The following is a 27,708-nucleotide window of genomic DNA, read 5'->3' on the forward strand; positions in this document are numbered from 1 at the left end:
ACAAGCTTTCGAAAGCACATTTCAGAAAATTATGATCACAAGTTAAAGTAGGGGATTTTTTAAAGTGTCAAATCCAAGACTCATTAACTTTGGAATGGTATTTCAATATTCAGTCCTCCTCAAAGCATTTACTTTCAGTATTTTTCTGCATGTTGGAATATGGTAATAGTTTCCCCAGTGGGGGAATTTGTTTGGCTAATTAACTATGTGTTGTGAGCACATCAAAGTCTTTCAATATGTTGTGCTGATTGACAGTTAAGCAGAATAATGATGAAAATGCTGACATTGTGCCTGTGCACATATATTACACCTAGCAAACGGTAAAAATATAGTTCTATATAGTTGGTGGCCTCTTATTTTAGCAATCACAGCTATTGCATCATCATTAAAACACAAGCTTAACTGTGTCTGTAACTAGGGCTGAATAAATTATTGTTGTATTTTAACACAAGCAAAAAATGCTTAACATATTGTAATAACAATAGTAACTAAAATGATATACATGTAAAATAGATGTAAACTATTTTAAACTGGTGTTACTAAATAAATATATGTTTTCTTTAATTTAAAAGTATGCCCTCAATTTTCATTTAAGTGGGGTTACAAAAATGTAACCAATGGCAAGGGTTTGGGCTAAGTCATTTTGGGTAAAAATTTCAAAAGCTCCTAAGTAACTTAAAAACATAAGCCCCATTGAAAGTGGGTCCTGTGCTCCTCAGTCCCAAAGGCAGTTTTGAACATTCACCCTAGATGCTTAAATATGGATTTAGGAACCTAACTTTAGGCACAGAAGACTGAAAATTTTGGCTTTGGTCCCTAATTTAGGATCTGGTGAGAGTAGATATTCTATATGTATCACCCATTGAAGTCTATAAACTATTACCTGGTTTTGCTGGCTTTTCTTCTTTTTTGACTTCAGGTTCTGAGAAAAATATTAATAAAAAGATTTTTAGAAGTTAAAATTTCAAAACACAAAAATTCCTTCATTTCAATTTGTGTCCTATTCTTGTTACTCAGTTTTTATACCATCTCTCAGCTAAAAAAGTCTGTTATAACTGACAGTCCTGTAGTACTTCGAGTAAGATAATTAATCGTAATACATACTCTATTGTAATAATTTTATGTACATAACAATTGACTTATCGGAGGATATCAACGGTACTTGACAGTTATTAATTCATTAAGTCTCTCACAATTCGGTAAAATGGGTATTTATTTGTACACATATTACAGATAAAGTAAAGTACACAAAAATTAATTAGAACTTGCTACTGAGGACTATAGAGTATTCAGTAATTTTCCCATATTCATTGCAAATTCTACATATATACAACTAGAACTAGGCAGGAAATGGTTTTTCTGTCCTGCAAAATTGTTTTTGCTATTATGAAAGTTTTCCAGTTCCTCACTGGGATGAAATTGAAACCTGTCAACAAAAAAATCCAGGGAGGGACTTCCCACAGAATAGCCACTCTCCTGGGAGAATCACACAGAGCAGAATGAGATGAGTTACCTCAGAACCTGCCTAAACCAGAGGTACCTTTGAGCTTTTGCCTGCTTAAGCCTGATCAGTCATTCCTAAACCAGAGAGTGTGAGGAGTCATCAGAGGCAATTACCTGCAAGTCTTGTGATAAGCCCCACCCCATTCTGCCAGGGGTCAGCCAACCCACAGGCAAGGCCCCACCCAGGTGATCCACAGCAGGTATCTAGGCTCCTAAGGGAAGCAGTTTCTCCACCCTACTCACAGTCACTACCTGGCTGGGAACTCTCCCCTATTGCCAATAGTTCCAACAGACAGCTCTTGCTGCAGCTCGAGTCCATGCCTGTTTCCATGCTGACCAACTGCTGCTCCAGCCTGCATCTGTTCCTGAGTCAGCTGGCCATCTGGCATTCTGACAGCTTGAATCTGTGTTTCTCAGGTCCCTCTGAAAATCTGGTAGAACTAACCCTTTTGCAAGAAAAGTTTCAGTTTCAATGAACTGGCACTTCCTGGTGAAAAGCTTTTCTCAGAAACTTTTGGACTGTAATGCCCAGGGATTAAGCAGGTCAAAGGGCAGTCCAAATCAGTGGTCAGAATTCATTCATCTGGTGGCTGTTGTTTATTGCCTGTTGTTTATTTTTTATATTTAAAAAAATAATATGCTGCCTATATTTTAAGAGAGGAATCTCAGAAAGTTTAACTTGATGATTAAAAGAATACACGTTTTCTCTCACGAGCATGTGTAATACATGTCTCAGTAGTAGATTTAGGTATTCCACTTTGTAGCCCAGTGGTCTAGCTGGCCTTTATTATATTTTCTGCTTTGCATTATATTCAGCAGTAATGCAAGGAACCTACAGACCTGTATCCTGTAAGACATTAGCTTCAGCAAGTTAGAGTAAGGCTTGAGGCCTATGACTTTTGAAAGGATAAACTTTGACAGATAAACGGCCAATGGAAACAAGTATTGGGGAAACAAAAATAGAGTGTTTAAGAGGAAGTTCTGATGACAGGTACGTGATCCAACCACAAGAATGTCATGACAATGAGTTGACTTATATAACAGGTACATCAGCTACCTAACCACAAGAGGGCCATGGTAACGAATCAACGCATATGATAATAAGTTGAGATCATTGAGATACTAACCTATAGAAGAAAGACACTCCAACATTAATAAGGTGAGGAATACAAATAAAGAAAAGGGGCAAATCCCCTACACCATCCCTGTTCATCCTGGCTAATAGCCACTGATGGACCTATCCTCCATGAATTTATCTAGATCTTTTTTGAATACTGTTATAGTCTTGGCCTTCACAAAATCCTCTGGCAAGGAGTTCCACAGGTTGACTGTGTGTTGTGTGAAAAACTATTTCCCTTTGTTTGATTTAAACCTTCTGCCTATTAATTTCATTTGGTGACCCCTAATTCTTGTGTTATGAGAAGGAGTAAGGACTTCCTTATTTACTTTCTCCACACCAGTCATGATTTTATAAACCTCAATCATATCCCTCCTTAGTCGTCTCTTTTCCAAGATGAAAAATCCCAATTTTATTAATTTCTCCTCATATGGCAGCCATTCCATACCCCTAATAATTTTTGTTGCTCTTTTCTGAACCTTTTCCAAGTCCAATATATCTTTTTTGAGATGGGGCAACCACATCTGCACACAGTATTCAAATGTGAGCATACCATGGATTTATATAGAGACAATATTTTATTTTCTGTCTTATTATCTGTCCCTTTCTTAATAATTCCCAACATTCTGTTCACTTTTTTGACTGCCGCTGCACATTAAGTGGATATTTTCAGAGATCTATCCACAGTGACTCCAAGATCTATTTTTTGAGTGGTAACAGCTAATTTAGACCCCATCATTTTATATATATAGTTGGGATTATGTTTTTCAATGTGCATTACTTGGCATTTATCAACATTGAATTTCATCTGCCATTTTGTTGCCCAATCACCCAGTATTGAGAGATCCTTTTGTAGCTCTTTGAAGTCTGCCTGGTACTTAACTATGTAGAGGAATTTTGTATCATCTGCAACTTTTGCCACCTCACTGTTTACCCTTTTTTCCAGATCATTTATGAATATATTGAATAGTCCTATTCAAAAATCAGGTTGACTCTTCCCCAACAAATTATGTTCATCTATGTGTCTGACAATTCTGTTCTTTACTATAGTTTCAACCAGTTTGCCCGGTACTGAAGTCGGGCTTACCAGCCTGTAATTGCCAGGATCACTTCTGGAGCCCTTTTTAAAAATTGGTGTCACATTAGCTATCCTCCAGTCATTGGGTACAGAAGCTGAGGGAGAAGATGATGGTGATGAGAAAGATGATGGCTAGCATTTCAGGTTGTTCTGCAAGGAATGGTGTGGGTATATGGATGTGCAGATGTACATTCTGTAGTATCTCTATCTATTTTACTGAGTTGGGGTGTTTGTGACTGTGCTAAATATATTCATAAACTATTTGTAAATACAGAGGAGTTCCTATAGTGTGAATGTTGCAACTGTGCACATCGGGGTTCCCAACTACACAATAATTTGAATAATACCGTGCATGATTTTGGGATAAGAACCTGTCAACTCTCAAAGTGATAACTAAGGATTCTTAAGTAATCAATATATACATAATCTATAGATCTGTCTACAACTTCCTATCTATCACTTTTTAGAGCAGTGTGGCATGTTAGGTAAATACAGATATAGTAAACTATACAGAATGTAGACTTAAGTCATATTACTAAACTGCATGTTCAACTATACTGTATCCCATATTGTCATGGCCAGGTGCTTCAATAACAGGAAGACTGCCTTTCAATTTTTCTGGTCAACATGGGAGCTAAGCATTCCTAAATCCATTACAGTCTGGGTCTTCTTCAGTTTGTGGAATATCTTGATTTTTCCACATAATAAGAGGGGCTAGTGTAGCGTACTTGCCAGTGTCTAACCAATGTATATTTATCAGTCTGCACCACTAATCTTGATTAGTTGCCCTACAAAGGATAAAAGCCACTAGTAGTAATTGGTAGGGATTGACTTTTAGCTCATGTGGCAGAGGCTTGCATTTTGGAGCTGGAGTGCCTGTGTTCTATTCCTCATACTTCACTTGTGTGGTATTAGCTAACAACAACAACTATGGTTTCTGCAGATTTACTATACCATCACATATTCATTATAACAGGATCAAAATTACATCCCACATATTTTCCTATTGCCTCCTCTTCTGTGTTACATATAGCTGGGCCTAATTATTAATTTTCTTAACTATTTTTAAATGAATTTAATGTTGGTGAAAGATGCTAGACCAATAGCACTGAAGAGTGAAGTCCTCTTTTTGTTCACAAAGGGCTAGATTCTGCAGCTATTACTAATGTTGTTGCGCATTTACACTGTTAAATTCCTCCTTACAAGGCCTGTGCACCAGTTGTGTCCTATTTAGGTATTCCAATATGGCTCCACTGGGGATCACAGGGCTTGCACAATCCCTTGTACACAGGGATAAATTTCAGCTACAAGTAGTCTTATTGACTTTAATGGGACTACTCATGAGAGTAAGTGCTCACCAACAATGTGAATATGGGTTACTCAATCTAGCCCCGGTGCAGCACAGATGGTCAATGCAAGACTTCCTAAAACGCCCTGCTATCGTGCCCTAACAAAGACCTGGAAAGACAACATTGTGAATGTGTCACAGTGATTCAGCTGCCATTCCTATTCAGTCCTGAATACTGTCAACAAATGTATGAGTGATGGGGGTGCTATAAAATGGACTGATATTAGAGCTGTGTGAAAGTTGGAAGTCCTGTTGTGTGAAGCACTGAAAATTTGGCTTAGTTCTGAATGAGAATGAAAACTGAAAATTTGGAAATTCTCCATGAAGGGAAATTTTTGAAATTGTCTGAAATTCAGATCATTTGAAACAATGTTTGGATATCAATTTTCTTTAAAGAAATTGTATATTAAAATATGTAATAGCAATAATTCAATATGTTCAGAATGAAACATTTTGATTTTTTGTTTTGAAAGGACTTCACATTTTTGTACAATACATATAATTTAATACAAAATTTAAAACACTTAAATAAAGTCACTTCAAAAAGAAAAATCAAAACATTTCATTCTGAACGTTTTGACATTGTTGAAATATTTTCTCTTTGGTTTTCTTCCAAAACAAACTGCTGGCCAGACTGACCCAATTTCATGAAGCATTTCAGTTCTAATGGAACTGCATATTCCAACAAAATATAGTTCTGTCAAAGTTTCTCCAGTCCGATCTAACAGAGATTGGTGGTCTATATGAAGCGAGGTTTCAGAGTAGCAGCCGTGTTAGTCTGTATCCGCAAAAAGAAAAGGAGGACTTGTGGCACCTTAGAGACTAACACATTTATTTGAGCATAAGCTCATCCGATGAAGTGAACTGTAGCTCACGAAAGCTTATGCTCAAATAAATGTGTTAATCTTTAAGGTGCCACAAGTACTCCTTTTCTTTTTGTGTGAAGTGAGTTACTAAAGACTTGCTGTATTTGAGCTGCATTTGGAAAGGTGCCCAAAAGATGAAGTGCTCTATATCCCATCACCAATCCACTGGACTGTCCCAGTTCCCCTGAACTGCAACTTCCAATGCACTGAGATTTGAAAGTTGGGCTTGTCTTCACTACTGCACCGATGCGAGTCTGGTGAAGATGCACTATGCTGACGGGAGAGCACTCTCTCATCGACGTAATTACTCCACCTTAATGAGAGGCAGAAGCTATGTCAATGGGAGAGCATCTCCCACCAACACAGCGTGGTGTAGACAGCACTTTAAGTTGATGTAAGTTACTCATAGACTCGTAGACTTTAAGGTCAGAAGGGACCATTATGATCATCTCGTCTTACCTCCTGCACAACGCAGGCCACAGAATCTTACCCACTGTCATAAATAGAAAGGGAAGGGTAAACCCCTTTAAAATCCCTCCTGGCCAGAGGAAATCTCCTCTCACCTGTAAAGGGTTAAGAAGCTAAAGGTAACCTCACTGGCACCTGACCAAAATGACCAATGAGGAGACAAGATACTTTCAAAAGCTGGTAGGAGGGAGAGAAACAAAGGGTTTGTGGGTCTGTCTACATTTTGTCTTTGCCGGGGATAGACCAGGAATGAAGCCTTAGAACTTTTAGTAAGTAATCTAGCTAGGTATGTGTTAGATTATGATTTCTTTAAATGGCTGAGAAAAGAATTGTGCTGAATAGAATAACTATTTCTGTCTGTGTATCTTTTTTGTAACTTAAGGTTTTTGCCTAGAGGGGTTCTCTATGTTTTGAATCTAATTACCCTGTAGGGTATCTACCATCCTGATTTTACAGGGGGGATTTCTTATTTCTAATTCTATTTTTATTAAAAGTCTTCTTGTAAGAAAACTGAATGCTTTTTCATTGTTCTCAGATCCAGGGGTTTGGGTCTGTGGTCACCTATGCAAATTGGTGAGGCTTTTTATCCAACATTTCCCAGGAAAGGGAGGGTGCAAGTGTTGGGAGGATTGTTCATTGTTCTTAAGATCCAAGGGTCTGGGTCTGTAGTCACCTAGGCAAATTGGTGAGGCTTTTTACCAAACCTTGTCCAGGAAGTAGGGTGCAAGGTTTTTGGGAAGTATTTTGGGGGGAAAGACGTGTCCAAACAGCTCTTCCCCAGTAACCAGTATTTGTTTGGTGGTGGTAGCGGCCAATCCAAGGACAAAAAGGGTGGAATATTTTGTACCTTGGGGAAGTTTTGACCTAAGCTGGTAAAGATAAGCTTAGGAGGTTTTTCATGCAGGTCCCCACATCTGTACCCTAGAGTTCAGAGTGGGGGAGGAACCTTGACACCCACCGACTGCTGTAATAAACCTTTCACCTATGTCTGAGCTATTGAAGTCCTCAAATATGGTTTAGAGACTTCAAGGTGCAGAGAATCCTCCAGCAAGTGACCCAAGCCCCATGCTGCAGGGGAAGGCGAAAAACCCCCAGGGCCTCTGCCAATCTGCGTTGGAGGAAAATTCCTTCCCGACCCCAAATATGGCGATCATCTGAACTCTGAGCATGTGGGGAAGACTCACCAGCCACATACGCAGGAAAGAATTCTCTGTAGTAACTCAGATCCCACCCCATCTAACATCCCATCACAGGCCATTGGGCCTATTTACCACTAATAGCCCAAGATCAATTAATTGCCAAAATCATGTTATCCCATCATACATTGCTCATGGGGGGAGTGGGAAGTTCACACCTCAGAGGAAAGTAAATTACATTGACTTAAGCTGCAACATGGACAAAGTGGAGAATTAAGAAGCTTTTTCGTATGAAGGGTCGGAATGAGGTGTTGCCTCATTCCCTTTAGAAACTGACATGGTTAAATGCTCATCTCACTGATCCAGGAACTCTTTCACTGAAATAAGTCAAAGTGCAACTGTGAACTGCACAGCTGAAGTGGAGTCCATTTTCCAGGGCTCAGGTCGCACAGGTCTAAGATAGATCCCTTCTTTTTGAACTGAAGTGGTCAGAACATCATTCCCGTGCAAAACCTGTGCCTCAGAATGCCATGTCAGTATTACTCACACTTGGAAGCACAGATGAATTACTTTAGCTTTCACCTGCCTAATTCTGCTCTTTTCTGTCTTTCATATTCCTTCCTATTTGATATATGCTATACACACTATGTATCATCATTAGAAAGTGTCACTCCATCTTCACCCCTTCATTTTTTATGACTACTCGTCTCTCTGTAGGTCTCATTATTCTTGCTTTCCTAGACGAAGGGTGCGTATTGAAATAAGGAATAATTGGAGAGGGCTGCATGTACATATGGTTTATGTTTGCAACGTGACATACATGCAAGATGATATAGTCCTAATTGAACTCAAGTGTGTAGGGAGCCAGATACATGTCAGGTAATGAGCCCCTCGATTTTAGATCACAGGCTAGGCACATCTATTATTTTTACATCTGTGGAAAAAAATTATCCTTAAGCCAAAACTACCAAATGCCACGGAATGTTATTGCTAGTCAGAGAAACACATTTTTGGCCTCGGGCAAATTTTGGAGAATGACAGAATAAGCAAAAAGGTGGTAATAGGTGGGAGGTTGCCACTAAAAGACAATGTTCTCCACATATGCATCACAGAGCAGCTGAAATTAAAGTATGACAAGAGCCAAGTGGTCTCTTTCAAGCAACGGTAGATACCTGTTGGAGGTAACATCTCCCCTTTCCTTCAGTTGCAAATTTTGTTTAGTACTGGCAGTTGTAGCAACAGCCTGTCCGTTCTCCCTACTGCTGTTTCTCCCTGAGCTGCCCTAGCTGTTTGACATTCTAAAACTGAGGAGAGACTTAATGGTGGGGTCCAAAAATATCTAAAGCAAAAAGAGTATTTAAAAGATGAAGACGAGCCTCTCCTTCAACTTGATCCTCCATACTGGTGAAAGGTAGGTCAGTGGAAACAGCTTGCTCTTGTTCAGATACCTATCTGAGAGTTTCTCCATCTGCCCTTGCTGCAAAAATTATCTCAGTGAAGGAGAAGATATGAGGACAGAGTAAAAGAGAAAATAATCAACAGAAACAGGATATAAAAATTACAAAAGGAAATGAAATGTGAAGGTTTTTTATTTGACTTAAGGATAGTCTGTAAAAAATGCATATTTTCCTATTTCTGTGGGGAGAGACCATGGCAGGGGAGAGAAAAATAATTGTGGAAAAAGAGGGGAAAATATTAAACTCTTTGAAATGGGATTCTATATAGCAAATTCCCCGAACATTTCTTTCTAAATGATAGATCCATAACCAGGGGCAAGTCTCACAGCATTAGCATCCTACCTCACAAGGCAATTGCCTTATTCCTGTCTTTCAGTTCAGGATCTAGCCATGAATGTGATAAGTTCAAGAGTGTGATCACAGCAAGTGTTCTGATGGCTTAAAACCAAGTGCTGTAAGTACTTCTGCCGCTGCTCTGACCCTTCCTCCCTTGAGCTATTTTCACCCATTGAAGTCTATGAACTGTTACCTGGCTTTGCTGGCTTTTCTTCTTTTTTGACTTCAGGTTCTAAGAAAAATATTGATAAAGATTTTTAGAAGTTAAAATTACAAAAATAAAAATTCATCCTTTTCAATTTGTGTCCTGTTTTTGTTACTCAGTTTTTATACCATCTCTCAGCTAAAAAAGTCTGTTATTACTGATAGTCCTGCAGTGATTCAAGTAAGTTAATTAATAGTAATACATACTCTATTGTAATAATTGTATGTACTTATCAGTTGACTTATCTGAGGATGTCAACAGTGCTTTACAGTTAATTCATTAAATCTCACACAATTCTGTAAAATGGGTATTATTTATTTATACCCATATTAAAGATAGAGTAAAGTATACAGAAGTTAATTAGAACTTGCTACTGAGGGTTTTCAGTAAATTTCCCATATTCATTGCAAATTCTACGTACCTACAACTAGAATTAGGGAAGAAATGGTTTTTCTGCCTGCAATGTTATTCGCTATTTTAAAAGTTTTCCAATTCTGAATTGGAATGAAATTGAAACCTGCCAACAACAACAACAAAAAAAGGGAGAGCCCTTCCCACAGAATAACAACTCCCCCCCCCCTTTTATTTTGTGGTTTGCAAATATTTTTGTGATTTTTGACTTTTCATCCTGATTCAAGATGGAAAAAACATTTCAAAATCTCAAAACAATTTACAGGATGGAAAACCATTTTCTATGCAGCTCTAAATTAAAGTTCTCTCAAGAAACTGGTAGGATCATCTCATCAAACTAACTAGCTTAATCTTCAGGGGAAGTTATTCTTCCACAGACATTAGTTCATATATTTAGAGCATTAGATTTGGCATTACCTATAATCCATTTTACCCACAGTTTTTAACCAGAAACTGTTTACTCTCTTGAGGCATGAACCTAAAAACCAGATCCTCAACACAGCTACACAGAAGGCAATGGAGCAATGGTAATTTACCACAGCTGGGAATCTGTCCCATAGTGCAGATGGGTGAACCAGATCACAGAAGGAAGGGAGGAAGAGAAAAAGCAAACACCACTGTCCAAAAACTCAAGTGAACTAAATAACATACTATTTTAAGCTCAACATCGGTGCAGATAAATACCCTCTAACCAATCTTCAACATCCAACAACCTGTGCTAATATCCTGAAGTCTACATTGGGTTTCCAAGCAGGCATTAATGTCTCTGCTAGGCTGGCAGCTACCTTCAAATCTCTTTGGGCTGGACTTAGGTGGTTAGAGAAGCATGATGTATCGTGTAATGCCACTGATCAGCTGAAACCCCATAATGTATGGTATATGACGACAGCAGCCAGCCCTAGACTATGAGATATGCCAAGACCCTGGAGCAGACTGTGTGTATATCTGAAAAAAATATCCTGTTAATCTATTGGCTACTGGGTGGGAACCTGGGCAAGAATTGAGAAACAGCATCGTTATTAATAATGTACAGGAGTTACTAGGCCAGGCTGGAGGATTAGCTCGTGATCACTGTGTTTGGAGGTGGAATGGCGGCGAGGGTTCTGGAAGCTGAAGTCACTACCAAGTCAGAATAAATGTATCCGCCAGGTTCAAGGCTTTTGAGAGTCAGACGATTCAGAGCTTTGGTTCAATCTGTGAGCACAATGACCTTTGTACATATGTGATCTTATATCCACTCCTATTGTGTATTATACTCACCTACTTTGTTTTAAGATTAGAATTCCTTTGGGGGTAAAACCAGCCTAGCAGACTCTGGTCCTGATTCTGATTTGGGCCTCTAGGCACTATTGTAATACAAATAAGTGCTAATGAATTAATGGAGAACATGGTTGAATTTAAGTGGAAGAGAGAAGGATGGAAGAAGGAGGGATGGATGTGTTGAGGTGGAAGAGAAATGTTTGCATAAATTCAAATTAGTTTCAGATAAGCATCTGAAGTTTGGAGGATTTTTCTGAATTGAATCTCTGACTCTTCTGAGTTGGGGTCTGTCTGGCTATGCATTTAATGCACTGCATGCATTTACACCAGTGCAAAACTAATGCAAAATTGGGGTACAACCTTTTACACCCACTAGACCAGGTCCATGAGTCTGGCTGAGCAGCACTCAGGACAGGGCTAGAGGGGAAGGGACAAAATTGGCTGTATGCCACTTTTGCACTCCATTCCCAATATCTGTGGCTGGGAGATGATGCAAAGCTCAATCAGCCTTTGGCCCAATTTAGTGCAGCCTTAGCTATGTCTCTAAGCTATGTCACCAGGTAATGTCCCTCTGTCCCAAGGGACCATTATTAGAGCCAGACATATCCCAGACATAGAAGATATAAGCTACCTGAGTATTCCTCTGTACCAGAAGAATCTTTGTGTAGCAGGGAAAGCTGGTTATAGGGCTGCTTAGTGCTGCTGGTGTAGTGTAAAGTAGCCTTATGGAGGGTGGCAGGATGTCGTCCAGTTTCTATTCACTTTGCTTGAATGTAACTGACTGCACACATTTTGAAGCATTGGAACTCAGGCTCTTGCCTTTCAGAAAATAGTCATTACTTTTGATTTTATTCCCTCCTCCACCCCTCCACCCCACCCCACAAAGATGGGGTATCATATAGTAAAAACCTTGTTTGTTATCACAATTACCACAGATATTTCCTAGTCTAAATATAGAGTGAAAAACTGTTGTACTACCAAGATGTGGTATCTGTTTGCAAATGCTATATTTTAACAGTGACCAGTATATAAGGGAATCAACTTTTTTTTCTCTGATGATATGTACTGTAAATGCTCTACAAATCTCATGAGGCAGAAGAGACCTCACGCTGACTACCATTGCCAATAGCATTGCTCTGACCAAATGCTCTCCCTTAAACTTATAATGACAAGGAATAATGACAGAGTGCACAAAGACCATAATTCCAGAAGCTGAGCAATGCATTTGTATCTTTTAAGAAATGGATGGATTATCTAGGGAATTTGGTCTACACCAGATAAAAGCCAGCTTAATTTCTGAGAGCAAATGTGGGATAATACGTCTTTTCGGGACATGAAATTAGGGCAGGGGAGGGAATTAAATAAAGCAGAATAATGAATTGGGCAATACAAAACCTTTACCAGAAATGCTGTTGCCTATTCTTCCTTGATAAGACTATTTTGAGGAAGAAAATCCTGAGTTTAACTGTATCTAGCAAGCCCCATATATATCACACAGGAGTAAGTAGAGATGGGGTAAGGAATCTTTCAATCCTAGCATCTCCAGCAGATCACCAATCATTCAGTCCTCTTCCAAAACCATACAACTTGCTTATCATTCCTCCATTGATGGAAATACAAACAGAACCAGTTAATTTAGACTGGATACAAAAGAAGGTAAACTTTATATAAGAGCACACATTCCATTCTCAAGGCTCCCTAATCTAAGCTTGAATGTCTAGTAGGTACCACTCAGGAGCAAAAAACGTAGGAATCCCCTCCTGTATTTCTTAGGAACATGGGAATTTTCATACTGGATCAGATTCAAGGTCTATCTAGTCCTGTATCCTGTCAGTACCAGAGACTTCAGAGGAAAGTATAAGAAATCCACAGTAGGTAGATGTGGGATAATTTACCTCTACCTCTAACATAAATCCCATCTTGATCTCTAATATTTAGAGATTGGCTTAAGCCGTGAAGCATAAAGTTTAATAATCTTCCAAAAATTTGTTTTAATTAATTATGAAAATTCTGGATATTCTTGATATCTGCATAAGTATCCAATCCCTTTGTGAATATTTTTAAGTTATTGGTTTCCTGCAGAAATGAGTTCTAAGGTTTACTTACATGTTTCATAAAAAAGTATCAGTTTTGAATTTCCCAACTTTTACTTTCATTGAATATCCCCTTGTTCTCATGTTATGAGACATGAAGAACAGAAGTTCCTGGTCTCAATTCTCTATATCATTCATTATTTTATATACTTTTACCATGCCCCCTCTTGTTCATTTCCTTTCTCTGATTCATTTCCTTTCTGTCTTCACAGGAAGGTTTTTCTACCCTTCCTCTCACTCTCTTTGAACCCCATTTAGGTCAGCACTGTCCTTTATGAGATGCAGTGATGAGTACTGCATACAGTATTCCAGATGAGGCTGCACCATTGGATTTATTCAAAGACATTGTTATATACTTTATAGTATTCACCATTCCATCCCTATGCATCCTAGCATTTTGTTTGCCTTTTGACTGCAGTTACACACTGAGCAGAGGTCTTCACCAAGCTGTCTATAAATGATGCATGGGTCCCTTTCTTCAATTGATAGAGTTAATCTAGAACCCTGTATATGAATATTTTAATACAGCATACTGTAGTATGGCCCAGAGGATAGTGCCAAGGACTAGGGATCTGGGTTCTATTCCCAGTTCTGCCACAAGCCTGCTGAGTGATCTTGGGCAAGTCACTTTTCCCACTGGGTGCTTCAGCTTCCCTATTTGTAAAATAAGGATGATGAGACCTCCTTTTGGAAAGCACTTTGAAATCTACTGCTGAAAAGTGCTATGTAAGAGCCAGGAATTACTATCGTTTTCCCTCCAATGTGCATTAGGATGAATTTCATTTGCCATCATGTTGCCCATTCATGTAGCTTGTTTACATCTCTCTGAAGTTCCCCAAAGTCTGTTCTGGTGCTGACTAACCTAAATAACTTTCATCAGCAAATTTTGCTACATCATTACTCATGCCCATTTCAGATAATTAATATTTATCAACATGGGATTTAATACAGAACCAAGGAGCATCCTGTAGTTAACCTTTGGCTATGATAAAAACTGACCATTTACTCCTACTCTTTGCTTTCTGTTTCTGAACCTGTTTTTGATCCATGACAATGCATTTTATGGCTAAGGAAGTCATTGTGGTGCATTACATAACCTGACTGTCCTATTCTGATCATTTAAAAGATCCAGCTGCCACTGCCAGATATACAGAGCTAAATTTTGTACACTGGAGTAGAACATGAAAAGAAATGAGCCTGTGCACCTGCAAAACACTAATGATAAAAATGATAATTGCATGGGCATTAAATTGATAATCAGTAACACCTGATACAAATGCACTGCAGATCCAAATAACAAAGCTAAGGTAAGTATGTGACCCTGGAGCTGTAAGCATCTAGGTAATAATGGAAGTGTGCCAATAATTCTTCAATTTAGGAAACACATTTTGCTCCCAAATTGATGGTTATATTAGGGGCATTAAAGTCAACTAAAAGAATCTGACTGACTTCAATGAGCTCTAGATCAAGCCTTAGAAGAAGGAGAGGTCACTGGGAACTTTTCTTTTCATTGCTTCTGCAGAGCAGACAGCCATCATGGTCAGCACTCCTTAAGCACTGGCAAGTGACACTAACACCGCTTGCTGCATTCAGTACCTCAGAGGTGGCATATCTGTAAAGTGGAGACCTGGCCAAGGCGCCAACCCCCAATCTTCACACTGGACACCATCTGGAATGCTGTGCTGGAGGACCACATGCCACAATTTTTCAAAAGATTTAGCAAGGGCTACTAATGAGCACCTTTGCTCCACAGCTCCTGGAGGCATGATGCTTGCATCTCCTCTGTGCAGATATGAAGTCTCCAGCTGTGCACCTCAAACAAATATTTAGACAATGTTTTTACAGTATCTACCCTGTTCTACAGAGAATTTTAATGCTCTCTCTCAAGTTCCTATCTGATAAGCCAAAACTTCACAGGTCTCACATAGTGTGAATCTGTCACCATCTTATCATTCTGAGTGCTTTTTTCCCTATTCTAGTATTACTACACTGTGTCACCACTGTAAGTTCTATGTCATCCTAACGATAACGTGGGAACACATATTATGTAACAAGAGTTAAGCGTGTGTGTGTGTATACATATACTATATGCACACAAACACATGAGTTTTTCAGAGTAGTAGCCGTGTTAGTCTTTATTCGCAAAAAGAAAAGGAGGACTTGTGGCACCTAAGAGACTAACACATTTATTTGAGCATGAGCTTTCGTGAGCTACAGCTCACTTCATCGGATGCATTCCGTGGAAAATACAGTGGGGAGATTTATATACACAAACTTCCTCGTGGCTGGACTTTACAAAAACTAGACAAGCCATTTACACCACACATTTTGCTTCTCTACAAAAGAAAAAGGACACTAAACTATCTAAACTACTGCATGACACAAGGAGCCACAATAGTGGTTCCCTCAACCCACCCAGCAATATTGTTAATCTATCCAACTATACTCTTAGCCCAGCAGAAGAATCTGTCCTATCTCAGGGCCTCTCCTTCTGCCCCTCCACCCCCACAAACATGATACAGTTCTGTGGTGACCTAGAATCCTATTTTCAACACCCCCGACTCAAGGAATATTTCCAACAAACCTCTGAACAACATACTAACCCACAGAGAGCTTCCTACCAAGACTACAAAAAGAAGGATTCTGGGTGGACTCCTCCTGAAGGTCGAAACAACAGACCTGACTTCTACATAGAGTGCTTCCGCCGATGTGCACAGGCTGAAATTGTGGAAAAGCACCATCACTTGCCCCATAACCTCAGCCGTGCATAACACAATGCCATCCGCAGCCTCAGAAACAACTCTGACATCATAATCAAAAAGGCTGACAAGGGAGGTGCTGTCGTCATCATGAATAGGTCGGAATATGAACAAGAGGCTGCTAGGCAGCTATCCAACACCACTTTCTACAAGCCATTACCCCCTGATCCCATTGAGGGTTACCAAAAGAAACTACAGCATTTGCTCAAGAAACTCCCTGAGAAAGCACAAGAACAAATCCGCACAGACACACCCCTGGAACCCCGACCAGGGGTATTCTATCTGCTACCCAAGATCCATAAACCTGGAAATCCTGGACGCCCCATCATCTCAGGCATTGGCACCCTGACAGCAGGATTGTCTGGATATGTACACTCCCTCCTCAGGCCCTACGCTACCAGCACTCCCAGCTATCTTCGAGACACCACTGACTTCCTGAGGAAACTACAATCCATCGGTGATCTTCCTGAAAACACCATCGTGGCCACTATGGATGTAGAAGCCCTCTACACCAACATTCCACACAAAGGTGGACTACAAGCCCTCAGGAAAAGTATCCCCGATAATGTCACGGCAAACCTGATGGCTGAACTTTGTGACTTTGTCCTCACCCATAACTATTTCACATTTGGGGACAATGTATACCTTCAAATCAGCGGCACTGCTATGGGCCCCACAGTATGCCAACATTTTTATGGCTGACTTAGAACAACGCTTCCTCAGCTCTTGTTCCCTAATGCCCCTACTCTACTTGTGCTACACTGATGACATCTTCATCATCTGGACCCATGGAAAAGAAGCCCCTGAGGAATTCCACCATGATTTCAACAATGTCCATCCCACCATCAACCTCAGCCTGGACCAGTCCACACAAGAGATCCACTGCCTGGACACTACGGTGCTAATAAGTGATGGTCACATAAACACCACCCTATACCGGAAACCTACTAACCGCTATTCCTACCTACATGCCTCCAGCTTTCATCCAGACTACACCACACGATCCATTGTCTACAGCCAAGCTCTACGATACAACCGCATTTGCTCCAACCCCTCAGACAGAGACAAACACCTACAAGACCTCTATCAAGCATTCTTACAACTATTATACCCACCTGCTTAAGTGAAGAAACAGATTGACAGAGCCAGAAGAGTACCCAGAAGTCACCTACTACAGGACAGGCCCAACAAAGAAAATAACAGAATGCCACTAGCCATCACCTTCAGCCCCCAACTAAAACCTCTCCAGCGCATCGTCAAGGATCTACAACCTATCCTGAAGGACGACCCATCACTCTCACAGATCTTGGGAGACAGGCCAGTCCTTGCTTACAGACAGCCCCCCAACATGAAGCAAATACTCACCAGCAACCACACACCACACAACAGAACCACTAACCCAGGAACCTATCCTTGCAACAAAGCCCGTTGCCAACTGTGTCCACATATCTATTCAGGGGACACCATCATAGGGCCTAATCGCATCAGCCACACCATCAGAGGCTCGTTCACCTGCACATCTACCAATGTGATATATGCCATCATGTGCCAGCAATGCCCCTCTGCCATGTACATTGGTCAAACTGGACAGTCTCTACATAAAAGAATAAATGGACACAAATCAGACGTCAAGAATTATAACATTCAAAAACCAGTTGGAGAACACTTCAATCTCTCTGGTCACTCGATTACAGACCTAAAAGTGGCAATACTTCAACAAAAAAACTTCAAAAACAGACTCCAACGAGAAACTGCTGAATTGGAATTAATTTGCAAACTGGATACAATTAACTTAGGCTTGAATAGAGAGACTGGGAGTGGATGTGTCATTACACAAAGTAAAACTATTTCCCCATGTTTATCCCCACCCCACCCCCCCCCGTTCCTCAGACATTCTTGTCAATTGCTGGAAATGGCCCACCTTGATTATCACTACAAAAGGTTCCCCCCCCCCCGCCCCGCTCTCCTGCTGGTAATAGCTCACCTTAACTGATCACTCTCGTACAGTGTGTATGATAACACCCATTGTTTCATGTTCTCTATGTATATAAATCTCCCCACTGTATTTTCCACTGAATGCATCCGATGAAGTGAGCTGTAGCTCACGAAAGCTTATGCTCAAATTAATTGGTTAGTCTCTAAGGTGCCACAAGTCCTCCTTTTCTTTTTACATGAGTTTTTGTTTGTTTTGAATCCTTTTTTTTTTTTTTTTTGCAGAGGAGAGTAAGAGAAGATCAAAGTACTAACATACAATTTGTAGTTCACATATTCTTTGCCTTTCTTTTTTTACTTGTGTGAGCCAACACTTTTTTGGAACTTAAAAATTCAATATGCTCCTTTTTTTCTTTTTCAAGGTTATTATAGTCTCCAGCTATATAAAGGGATGCTTTCTAATCTTGTTCTTTTTCTTTAAAGATATATTCAAAGTTTCTCGCAGCTGGATGTTGACTGCAATAATGGGAATTTTACACCTTCTAATATATATATCTCTATCTAGGTACTTTTATGGACTCTATCACTTTAATACCTGAGCACTGAAGTAACTGCTGTTTCCGCCAAGCATCTGGTATGGGCAGCTGTCAGACAGGCTGCTGGATTTGATGGACCGATGGTCTGATCTGGTGTGGCAATATCTATGTACCATACACATCTGTCTTACTGCAATATCTGGTAACGCTTTATTATTCTGGATTACATAATGCAGTTTAATACGCTATATGAATTCAACCGCCATATTGCAATCATTAGTTTAATTTAGCAAAGGTATGCATATTGAAGTCACTTACATCTAATGTGCTTAACACACTGAACTAGATATCTTCTATCTAATGTGACATAATGTTACACAAACCATGATGTTCCTTTGGTTGTAATGACATTATCTATTAAAAGAGCTCCCTGATTATTGAATACTGTCACTCTGACTGAAAGAACATTAGTAGGAGTAAATGGAAACTTCTCTTCCTAGTTTCCCACAGGGCAATGGGCCCACAAACTCACTGGAACAATTTTCTCTTACGAAGACTTTTCTCAAACCCTGTTTGTATGTTCTGTGTTACATGTCACTTTTCATGTTAAGAAAGAAAGAGCTAATGATGCACAGCATTGCACATGGATGCTTAAAGCCACTTTACACACCGAGGTTACACTTTTCTGACAAAATGTCAATGTCCTGCCATACCCATTCAGCATCACTGGGTTAGTTCCATTTGCTTTTGAAAGCACTGCTTATTTATGAATTCCAGAGGATAAAAATGATTTATGAAGCTCTGTCACACAGAACAGCAAAAACAGAAGCAACTTTTAGGAACCTGAAGCAATTGAACTGAATCCCAATCTTTAAAGACATCATGAATAAGATTTACCTTCTCATAAACTTTGGGTGGCTGGAACATGACTGGTTTCAGAGTAGCAGCCGTGTTAGTCTGTATCCGCAAAAAGAAAAGGAGTATTTGTGGCACCTTAGAGACTAACAAATTTATTTGAGCATAAGCTTTGTTAGTCTCTAAAGTGCCACAAGTACACCTTTTCTTTTTGTGGAACGTGACTGTTTTTCATCTCATCTGTTTGGGTTGCTTCACTGCATAACATATACAACCTGAGCCTGTTCCCAATGAAGTCAAATGGGAGGTTTGCAATTGCCTTCAACAGCAGAAGGACTAGCCCCAAAGCAGAGGGTTTATATATATGCAGCTCTGCCCTACTTTTCTTTAAAGTTGCTTTTTTTTTTAAAAAAAAAAGTGCAGCGCTCTATAGTAATGATCCAAAACACGCATGCTTCTGCAATGGTAAATGGGAATCTTTCTGGCCCAAGTGTATAGAATATTATTGCACGTCATTTGTTTTTGTTAAAGATGATGTTTGGGTTGCAAGTTTGGCAGACTTGAAATGTGGCCATTCCTTTTTTGGTACATTGTGTCAAATTCACTATTCACCATTCACTAACAAGACTTAAGTTGGGGTAAGTCAAAGCAAATTTCTGTTAAAATAACAAAAGCAGCTAATAACTCCCACCAAACCAGTAAAAGACAAGTAACATATTGCCCTATAATAAAGAGAACAAAAACAAGGCTGAAAGTATTACATTTTGTGAAATTGAGTCTACTGTTGCTTAATTACTGCTTTTCCAAAAAAAAAAAAGAGGGACAGTTTTAAAAAAGGGGAGGAGCCATAAATACTTTAAATCCCAAACTTTGTGATTAAAAATGGCATTTGAAGTCAAAATTAAAATGAAAATTTTTATTTCACTTAAAAAATTCTAATTTTTCATTCAACACATTTCAAGAGGATTTTTTCCAGCAGGAATTTCTGTGGGAAATAATTCCCTTTTCCAACTAGCTCTTATTATTACTCGTGATAATTATAATATTTCCACATAACTGTAGGGGAAATGCTGTATTTATTATATTAGCATAAGCAAATGATCACTAGCATACCAGATCAGACCAGCAGTGCACCTAGTCATGCATATTTAACAGTGACCAGTAACAGAGACTTCCAAGGATGGTGCAAGAAAGCCCATAATTTGCAGTCACAGATTAACCTTCCCATAGAGGAAGTTTCTCCCTATTCTTAGGCCAGGTCTACACTAAGAAACATTTGTTGGTACACTAATGTCTGGTAGAGTATGTGATTACTTTGATGACTATTTTTCACATGGGCAAAAGCCCTAATGTAGAAGCAGTTATACCAGCATACATATTCTTGCCAGCATAGCTTATTTCACTCAGGGAATTGGTATAAGCTATACCACCAAAAGTGTACTCTTGCCAGTATAAACTGCATCTGTACTAGGATGGTTTGGCGGCTCAGCAATACCGGTACAGCTACCTTGACAAATCTTTTCTAGCTTAGGCCTTGCCTAAGGCAGTTAGTGGTTGCGTTGTGTCCTGAAGCATGAGGATTTGTATCTTCCGTTTTTTCATTTTTTCTAATATAACTATAAATGTGCTCATTGACATAAATGTATTTAACGCTTTTTTTTTTTGAATCCTACTAAGATCTTAACCCTTATCTCTTGTGGAAGAGGAGTTTCAGAGATTAAAAATAATACTTTTCATGTAATACATAAATAATCAGTTTCATAAGCTGCCTTTCAATTTAATTATAGGTGTTCTCTTGTTCTTGTGTTAAAGGAAAGGTTAGTAACAGCACCCAATTTATTTCTACTTTACCACTGTATTTCATGTTTCTCATTTCTCCTCTTCCTTGTCTTCTCTTTAAACAATCTTACACTTTCACATGGCAATCTTTACATGCCTCTGATCATTAGTTGACCACCTTTGTGCCCTTTTACATCTGCTATATCTTCTTTTAGGATATATGGTGATCAGAACTGAACATATTAATCAAGGGGATACTTATACTATGATATTTTAATAATATGTAACATTTTCAGCAATATTTTCTGTCCTATTCTGGTAACATTTTGTTTTCAATGTTGCTTGCCATTGCACACTGAACAGGTGTTTTGAATAAGGTGTTTCCTTCATTTTCAGATTTTGCATCCACCATACTGTAAGTCTCACATTCATGACTCTTGACTGATTGCAAAATTTGGCTATGATTTAACAAAAATATTTCCTCTTTCACCTATCTACTGCAGGGAGGAAAAAAACAGAGATTCCAAGGCCAGGAGGGATGACTGTGATCATGTAGTCTGACGTCCTGTATAACACCGACCCAGGTAGTAACTAGATCTATGTTCTGTGAGGGTTCATTGAAGACATAACTGATACTTTCCAATGATATATATTATGGGTGAAATTCTAGCAAAAATTCCATTGACTTCAATGGGGCCAAGATTTTATCCTATGCATATAATAGTCTGACCAAATACTCTGGCTTCTGTGAACTGTGTAGCATGCCATGGATCTGATTTTCAAAGGTGATGAACATAAGCAACTCCAGGGAAAGTCAGTGGGGCCTGGAGTATTCAAATGCCCCTTAGTCTGACTTTGAAATAGGCCAAATTAGGCCATAGGTGGTTTGAAGCAGCTTTGTTTTGTAAGTGATTCACTGCTAGCTGATGAAATGGAGTTAGTTTATTCCTACTTGAATCTTTGGGATGTTTTATGATGTTAGATTAATTGTCAGGACACCTACAGCTCTTGTATAGGCATTTCCTTTATTATTACTTACATAGAAAAAAACAAACAAATATCCAAAGATCAGACCTGAAGTATTTATGGAGGGCTGATCACTTGAAGGCAAACATTCGGGACATGTCAAATGCTGCTAGATCCATATAATGGATTCCCACAGCATTCACAGCCTTACAAGAGCAGAAGCAGAAAAGTAACAGTTCAAATATCTTAGGCACAATATGCTACATCAGACTTGCCTTTTTTAAAAAACAATACATTTTTAATTCTAACTCACTTCTGCCAAGAGCAGACCAATGGACTGATGCAATGAAGAACATCCCCCTTTGTTCTTTTCTTGTCATGTATCTGGGGGATGATAATTCAAGACCATTTCTCTTTGCTAGGTTTTAATTCTGTGTAAAATAGTTTGAGACTATTTAAGCCCTGGTGCCTTTTGTCATTACACATCACTAGGGCCCTACCAAATTCACTGCCATGAAAAATGCATCACGGACCATGAAATCTGGTCTCCCCCTGTGAAATCTGGTCTTTTGTATGCTTTTACACTGTACTATACAGATTTCATGGGGGAGATTAGTGTTTCTCAAATTGGGAATCCTGAGCCAAAAGGGAGTTGCAAGGGGGTTGGAAGGTTATTTTGGGAGGGTACAGTATTGACACCCTTACTTCTGTGCTGCCTTCAGAGTTGGGCGGCCGCAGAGGAGCACCTGTTGGCTGGGCGCCCAGCTCTGAAGGTGGTGCCCTACTAACAGCAGCCCAGAAGTAAGGGTGGCAATACCATATCATGCCACCCTTATTTCTGCGCTGCTGCTGGTGGTGTCTCTGCCTTCAGAGCTGGCCGTCCGACCAGCAGCCGCTGCTCTCCAGCTGCCCAGCTCTGAAGGGAGCACCGCTGCCAGCAGCAGCGCAGAAGTAATGGTAGCAGTACTGAAACCCTCCTATAATAACCTTGCAAACTCCCCCTGCCCCCCACAAACCCCTTATTGGGTCAGGACCACTACAAGTACAACACAGTTAAATTTCATATTTCAATAGCTGAAATCATGAAATTTGCAATTTTTAAAATCCTATGATCGTGAAATTGACCAAAATAGACTGTGAATTTGATAGGGCCCTACACATCACCTAACTTTCATGTTGTCTTTGAATGACATCAGAATCAGTGTGTGGAGTAATAGCTTGCTCTCCTATTATTCTAAGTATTACCTACATATATTATGTAGAATGATTGCCCTTGAAAATGTACATATCTTGCCTTTCATAAACTTTGCCAGAGAAAACATTACCTTATAATTTGCAGTATCCCCTAGAGAGTACCCAGCGATTAGGAGGGAATGCTATTTAGTTTTCTGAAGCAGCATTAAGGCAATTGGCAGTTTCAAAGAATGACCTCTGTATCTTTGTTTCAATTGACTGTTATTGCAGTGCTAAGCTATTACTTATTATCTGCTCTTAAAGTATTTACCCATTTAATCTGAGATACTGCTTTTTTAATAAGTGATGTTTAATCATAGAATCATAGAATCACAGAATATCAGGGTTAGAAGGGACCTCAGGAGGTCATCTAGTCCAACCCCCTGCTCAAAGCAGGACCAATCCCCAACTAAATCATCCCAGCCAGGGCTTTGTCAAGCCGGACCTTAAAAATATCTAGGGAAGGAGATTCCACCACCTCCCTAAGTAACGCATTCCACTGTTTCACCACCCTCCTAGTGAAAAACTTTTTCCTAATATCCAACCTAAACCTCCCCCACTGCAACTTGAGAGACCATTACTCAATGTTCTGTCATCAGCTACCACTGAGAACAGTCTAGAGCCATCCTCTTTGGAACCCCCTTTCAGGCAGTTGAAAGCAGCTATCAAATCCCCCCTCATTCTTCTCTTCCACAGACTAAACAATCCCAGTTCCCTCAGCCTCTCCTCATAACTCATGTGTTCCAGTCCTCTAATCATTTTTGTTGCCCTCCGCTGGACGTTTTCCAATTTTTCCACATCCTCCTTGTAGTGTGGGGCCCAAAACTGGACACAGTACTCCAGATGAGGCCTCACCAATGTCGAATAGAGGGGAACGATCACGTCCCTCGATCTGCTGGCAATGCCCCTACGTATACATCCCAAAATGCCATTGGCCTTCTTGGCAACAAGGGCACACTGTTGACTCATATCCAGCTTCTCATCCACTGTAACCCCTAGGTCCTTTTCTGCAGAACTGCTGCCTAGCCATTCGGTCCCTAGTCTGTAGCGGTGCATGGGATTCTTCCGTCCTAAGTGCAGGACGCTGCACTTGTCCTTGTTGAACCTCATCAGATTTCTTTTGGCCCAATCCTCCAATTTGTCTAGGTCCCTCTGTATCCTATCCCTACCCTCCAGAGTATCTACCTCTCCTCCCAGTTTAGTGTCATCTGCAAACTTGCTGAGGGTGCAATCCACACTATCCTCCAGATCATTTATGAAGATATTGAACAAAACCGGCCCCAGGACCGACCCTTGGGGCACTCCACTTGATACCGGCTGCCAACTAGACATGGAGCCATTGATCACTACCCATTGAGCCCGACAATCTATCCAGCTTTCTATCCACCTTATAGTCCATTCATCCAGCCCATACTTCTTTAACTTGCTGGCAAGAATACTGTGGGAGACCGTGTCAAAAGCTTTGCTAAAGTCAAGAAACAATACATCGACTGCTTTCCCTTCATCCACGGAATCAGTAATCTCATCATAGAAGGCAATTAGATTAGTCAGGCATGACTTGCCCTTGGTGAATCCATGCTGACTGTTCCTGATCACTTTCCTCTCCTCTAAGTGCTTCAGAATTGATTCCTTGAGGATCTGCTCCATGACTTTTCCAGGGACTGAGGTGAGGCTGACTGGCCTGTAGTTCCCAGGATCCTCCTTCTTCCCTTTTTTAAAGATGGGCACTACATTAGCCTTTTTCCAGTCATCCGGGACTTCCCCGGATCGCCATGAGTTTTCAAAGATAATAGCCAATGGCTCTGCAATCACGTCCACCAACTCCTTTAGCACTCTCGGATGCAGCGCATCCGGCCCCATGGGCTTGTGCTCATCCAGCTTTTCTAAATAGTCCCGAACCACTTCTTTCTCCACAGAGGGCTGGTCACCTCCTCCCCATGCTGTGCTGCCCAGTGCAGTAGTCTGGGAGCTGACCTTGTTCGTGAAGACAGAGGCAAAAAAAGCATTGAGTACATTAGCTTTTTCCACATCCTCTGTCAAAATCAACATGCACCTAGTGTCTAAATATAAATCTAATTCTTGCCTGAACTAGTTTAATATGAATACATAAACTTGAGAGCTCTCAATTAGTTATAATTCCTATTATCACTGCCTACAAATCCCTTTTATTTATCTTTTTATAGAGAGGATGTGTGTACCTTAAGTACTCTTTATTTGAAAATCATTATATATAAGGCACAGTACATGACAATGGTATGGTGCTTATATTGGGTAAGTGATATGAAATGGCAAATGCAACTAGGAACATGGGATAAAATTAAGAAAGGGGAAATGATGAGCAATAATAACTTTCTGATTGTGAGATCTATATATTATTAGTAGGTACCCCATGAAAGTGCATGTCACTTAATAGACAGATAAGAAACAGCATCCTTGTACCAAAGAGCACACAATTTTAAGGGTCCGTGGCCCAGATCCATAAAGCATCCATATTTAGGTGCTTAACTTCCATTGATTTCAGTGGGAGATAGGAACCTAAATACCTTTGAGGGCTGGGGCTCTTGTGTCTGCACAAAGGGAGTGGGATCTGATTTCAGGATCAGGGCCTCAGTTATGGCATAACTTGACAAATAATTTTTACCTTTTTCTTTGACAACAACTGGAGTCTTCATTGCTTGTTTTCTTGTGGCCCCTGAAAAAGTGACAATTTTGTATACATTATGGGAAGAGAAGGAATGGAGGACCAGGTACAGCAATAATTTCATGTAGTAGCTTTGGTTGATGTTTCATGTATCAAAAGCTCATAGGCTTTTAAAAATCTTTTATTCTATGTGACACTGTTCTTTAAAGGGAAACACTAGGGTTTAGAGGGTTTGTGGAAGGAGGATTTTTTTCAGAGGGGTTCGAGCGGCGGCGAACCAGCTGAGCAGCGGGGGACAGCAGAGCAGCACACAGCAGGAGTTTGCCTGGGATTGGTGAGTATCCGAGTGCTTGTTTGCTGAGTAAGTATCCGAGTGTGTGTGTGTTTGCTGGGAGGACAGCATGAGAGCCTGAGCGAGTGCCTGATTGGCTGGTAGCCTGCAGGGGGCGGGCATTGGTGCTGTCTGCTTGTTTGTTTCAGGGAAGCCTGGCTGTTTAAAAATAGCCAGAGCTTCCCGAACCAGCTGAGCGGCGGCGAACCAGCTGAGCAGCGGGGGACAGCAGAGCAGCACACAGCAGGAGTTTGCCTGGAGTGAGCCCAGTGAGGCTTACATCTTGCCAACTCCTCTGAGGAACTTCATAGTAGGAAGGTGATATGGAAGGGGGGGGGGGGTTCAGCTGTTGTGACCTGCACTGAATGTGCCATGTTTGTCTTTCTTCCACAGGATAGAAGCGACTTTGTCTGTACAAAGTGCAAGCTGGTCTCCATATTGGAAGAGAAGATTGAAGGTCTGGAGCAACAGATAACGACCCTGCGTTGCATACGAGAAACTGAGGATTTCCTGGACAAAAGTCAGGATATGCTTCTACGGGCACAAAGCTCTAAAGATTTAGAGCAGGTTGCACAGCGGAGCCAAGAGGCCAGTGAAGAAGCTTGGCAACATGTGACCTCCAGAAGAAGAAGGGGGAATGTTCGGGCTTCAGCAACACGGACACAGGTAACTAACCGCTTTCATGTTCTCTCCACAGGTACTAATGCGGAGAGTGGACCAGATAATACGTCTGAGGGAAGGGAGCAGAAGGAGACTCCGCTGGTTGGAAGGCATGAGATGCACTGTCCTGAGATGGGGGATTCCACGACCACCACTCCCAAGAGAAGGAGGCGGGTGGTGGTGGTCGGGGACTCTCTTCTCCGGGGGACTGAGTCATCTATCTGCTGCCCTGACCGGGAAAACCGAGAAGTCTGCTGCTTGCCAGGGGCTAAGATTCGCGATGTGACGGAGAGACTGCCGATCGCTACCCCTTCCTGCTTCTCCACGTGGGCACCAATGATACTGCCAAGAATGACCTTGAGCGGATCACTGCGGACTACGTGGCTCTGGGAAGAAGGATAAAGGAGTTTGAGGCGCAAGTGGTGTTCTTGTCCATCCTCCCCGTGGAAGGAAAAGGCCAGGGCAGGGACCGTCGAATCGTGGAAGTCAACGAATGGCTACGCAGGTTGTGTCGGAGAGAAGGCTTTGGATTCTTTGACCATGGGATGGTGTTCCATGAAGGAGGAGTGCTGGGCAAAGACAGGCTCCATCTTACGAAGAGAGGGAAGAGCATCTTTGCGAGCAGGCTGGCTAACCTAGTAAGGAGGGCTTTAAACTAGGTTCACCGGGGGAAGGAGACCAAAGCCCTGAGGTAAGTGGGAAAACGGGATACCGGGAGGAAGCACAGGCAGGAACGTC

The 27,708-nt window shown here is 40.7% G+C and overlaps 1 protein-coding gene across 25 annotated transcripts in view; it reads right to left on the reverse strand.

Annotated features, from left to right (window-relative positions):
• TRDN (triadin) overlaps positions 1-27,708 on the reverse strand; it is a 303,373-nt gene that overhangs the window by 46,854 nt on the left and 228,811 nt on the right. For 23 of the 25 annotated variants that reach the window (XM_074948360.1, XM_074948348.1, XM_074948350.1 and 20 more), the window contains 3 exons: positions 25,980-26,030; positions 9,503-9,541; positions 884-922 (listed from right to left, as the gene is read on the reverse strand). In XM_074948360.1, the coding sequence (XP_074804461.1) occupies positions 884-922; positions 9,503-9,541; positions 25,980-26,030 (129 nt within the window). The remainder of the gene's footprint in view (positions 1-883; positions 923-9,502; positions 9,542-25,979; positions 26,031-27,708) is intronic. The other 2 variants (XM_074948354.1, XM_074948341.1) reach the window with 1 other exon arrangement.

The sequence above is a fragment of the Natator depressus genome, chromosome 3 (assembly GCF_965152275.1).
Source record: "Natator depressus isolate rNatDep1 chromosome 3, rNatDep2.hap1, whole genome shotgun sequence".
In the NCBI taxonomy this organism is placed as follows: domain Eukaryota; kingdom Metazoa; phylum Chordata; order Testudines; family Cheloniidae; genus Natator; species Natator depressus.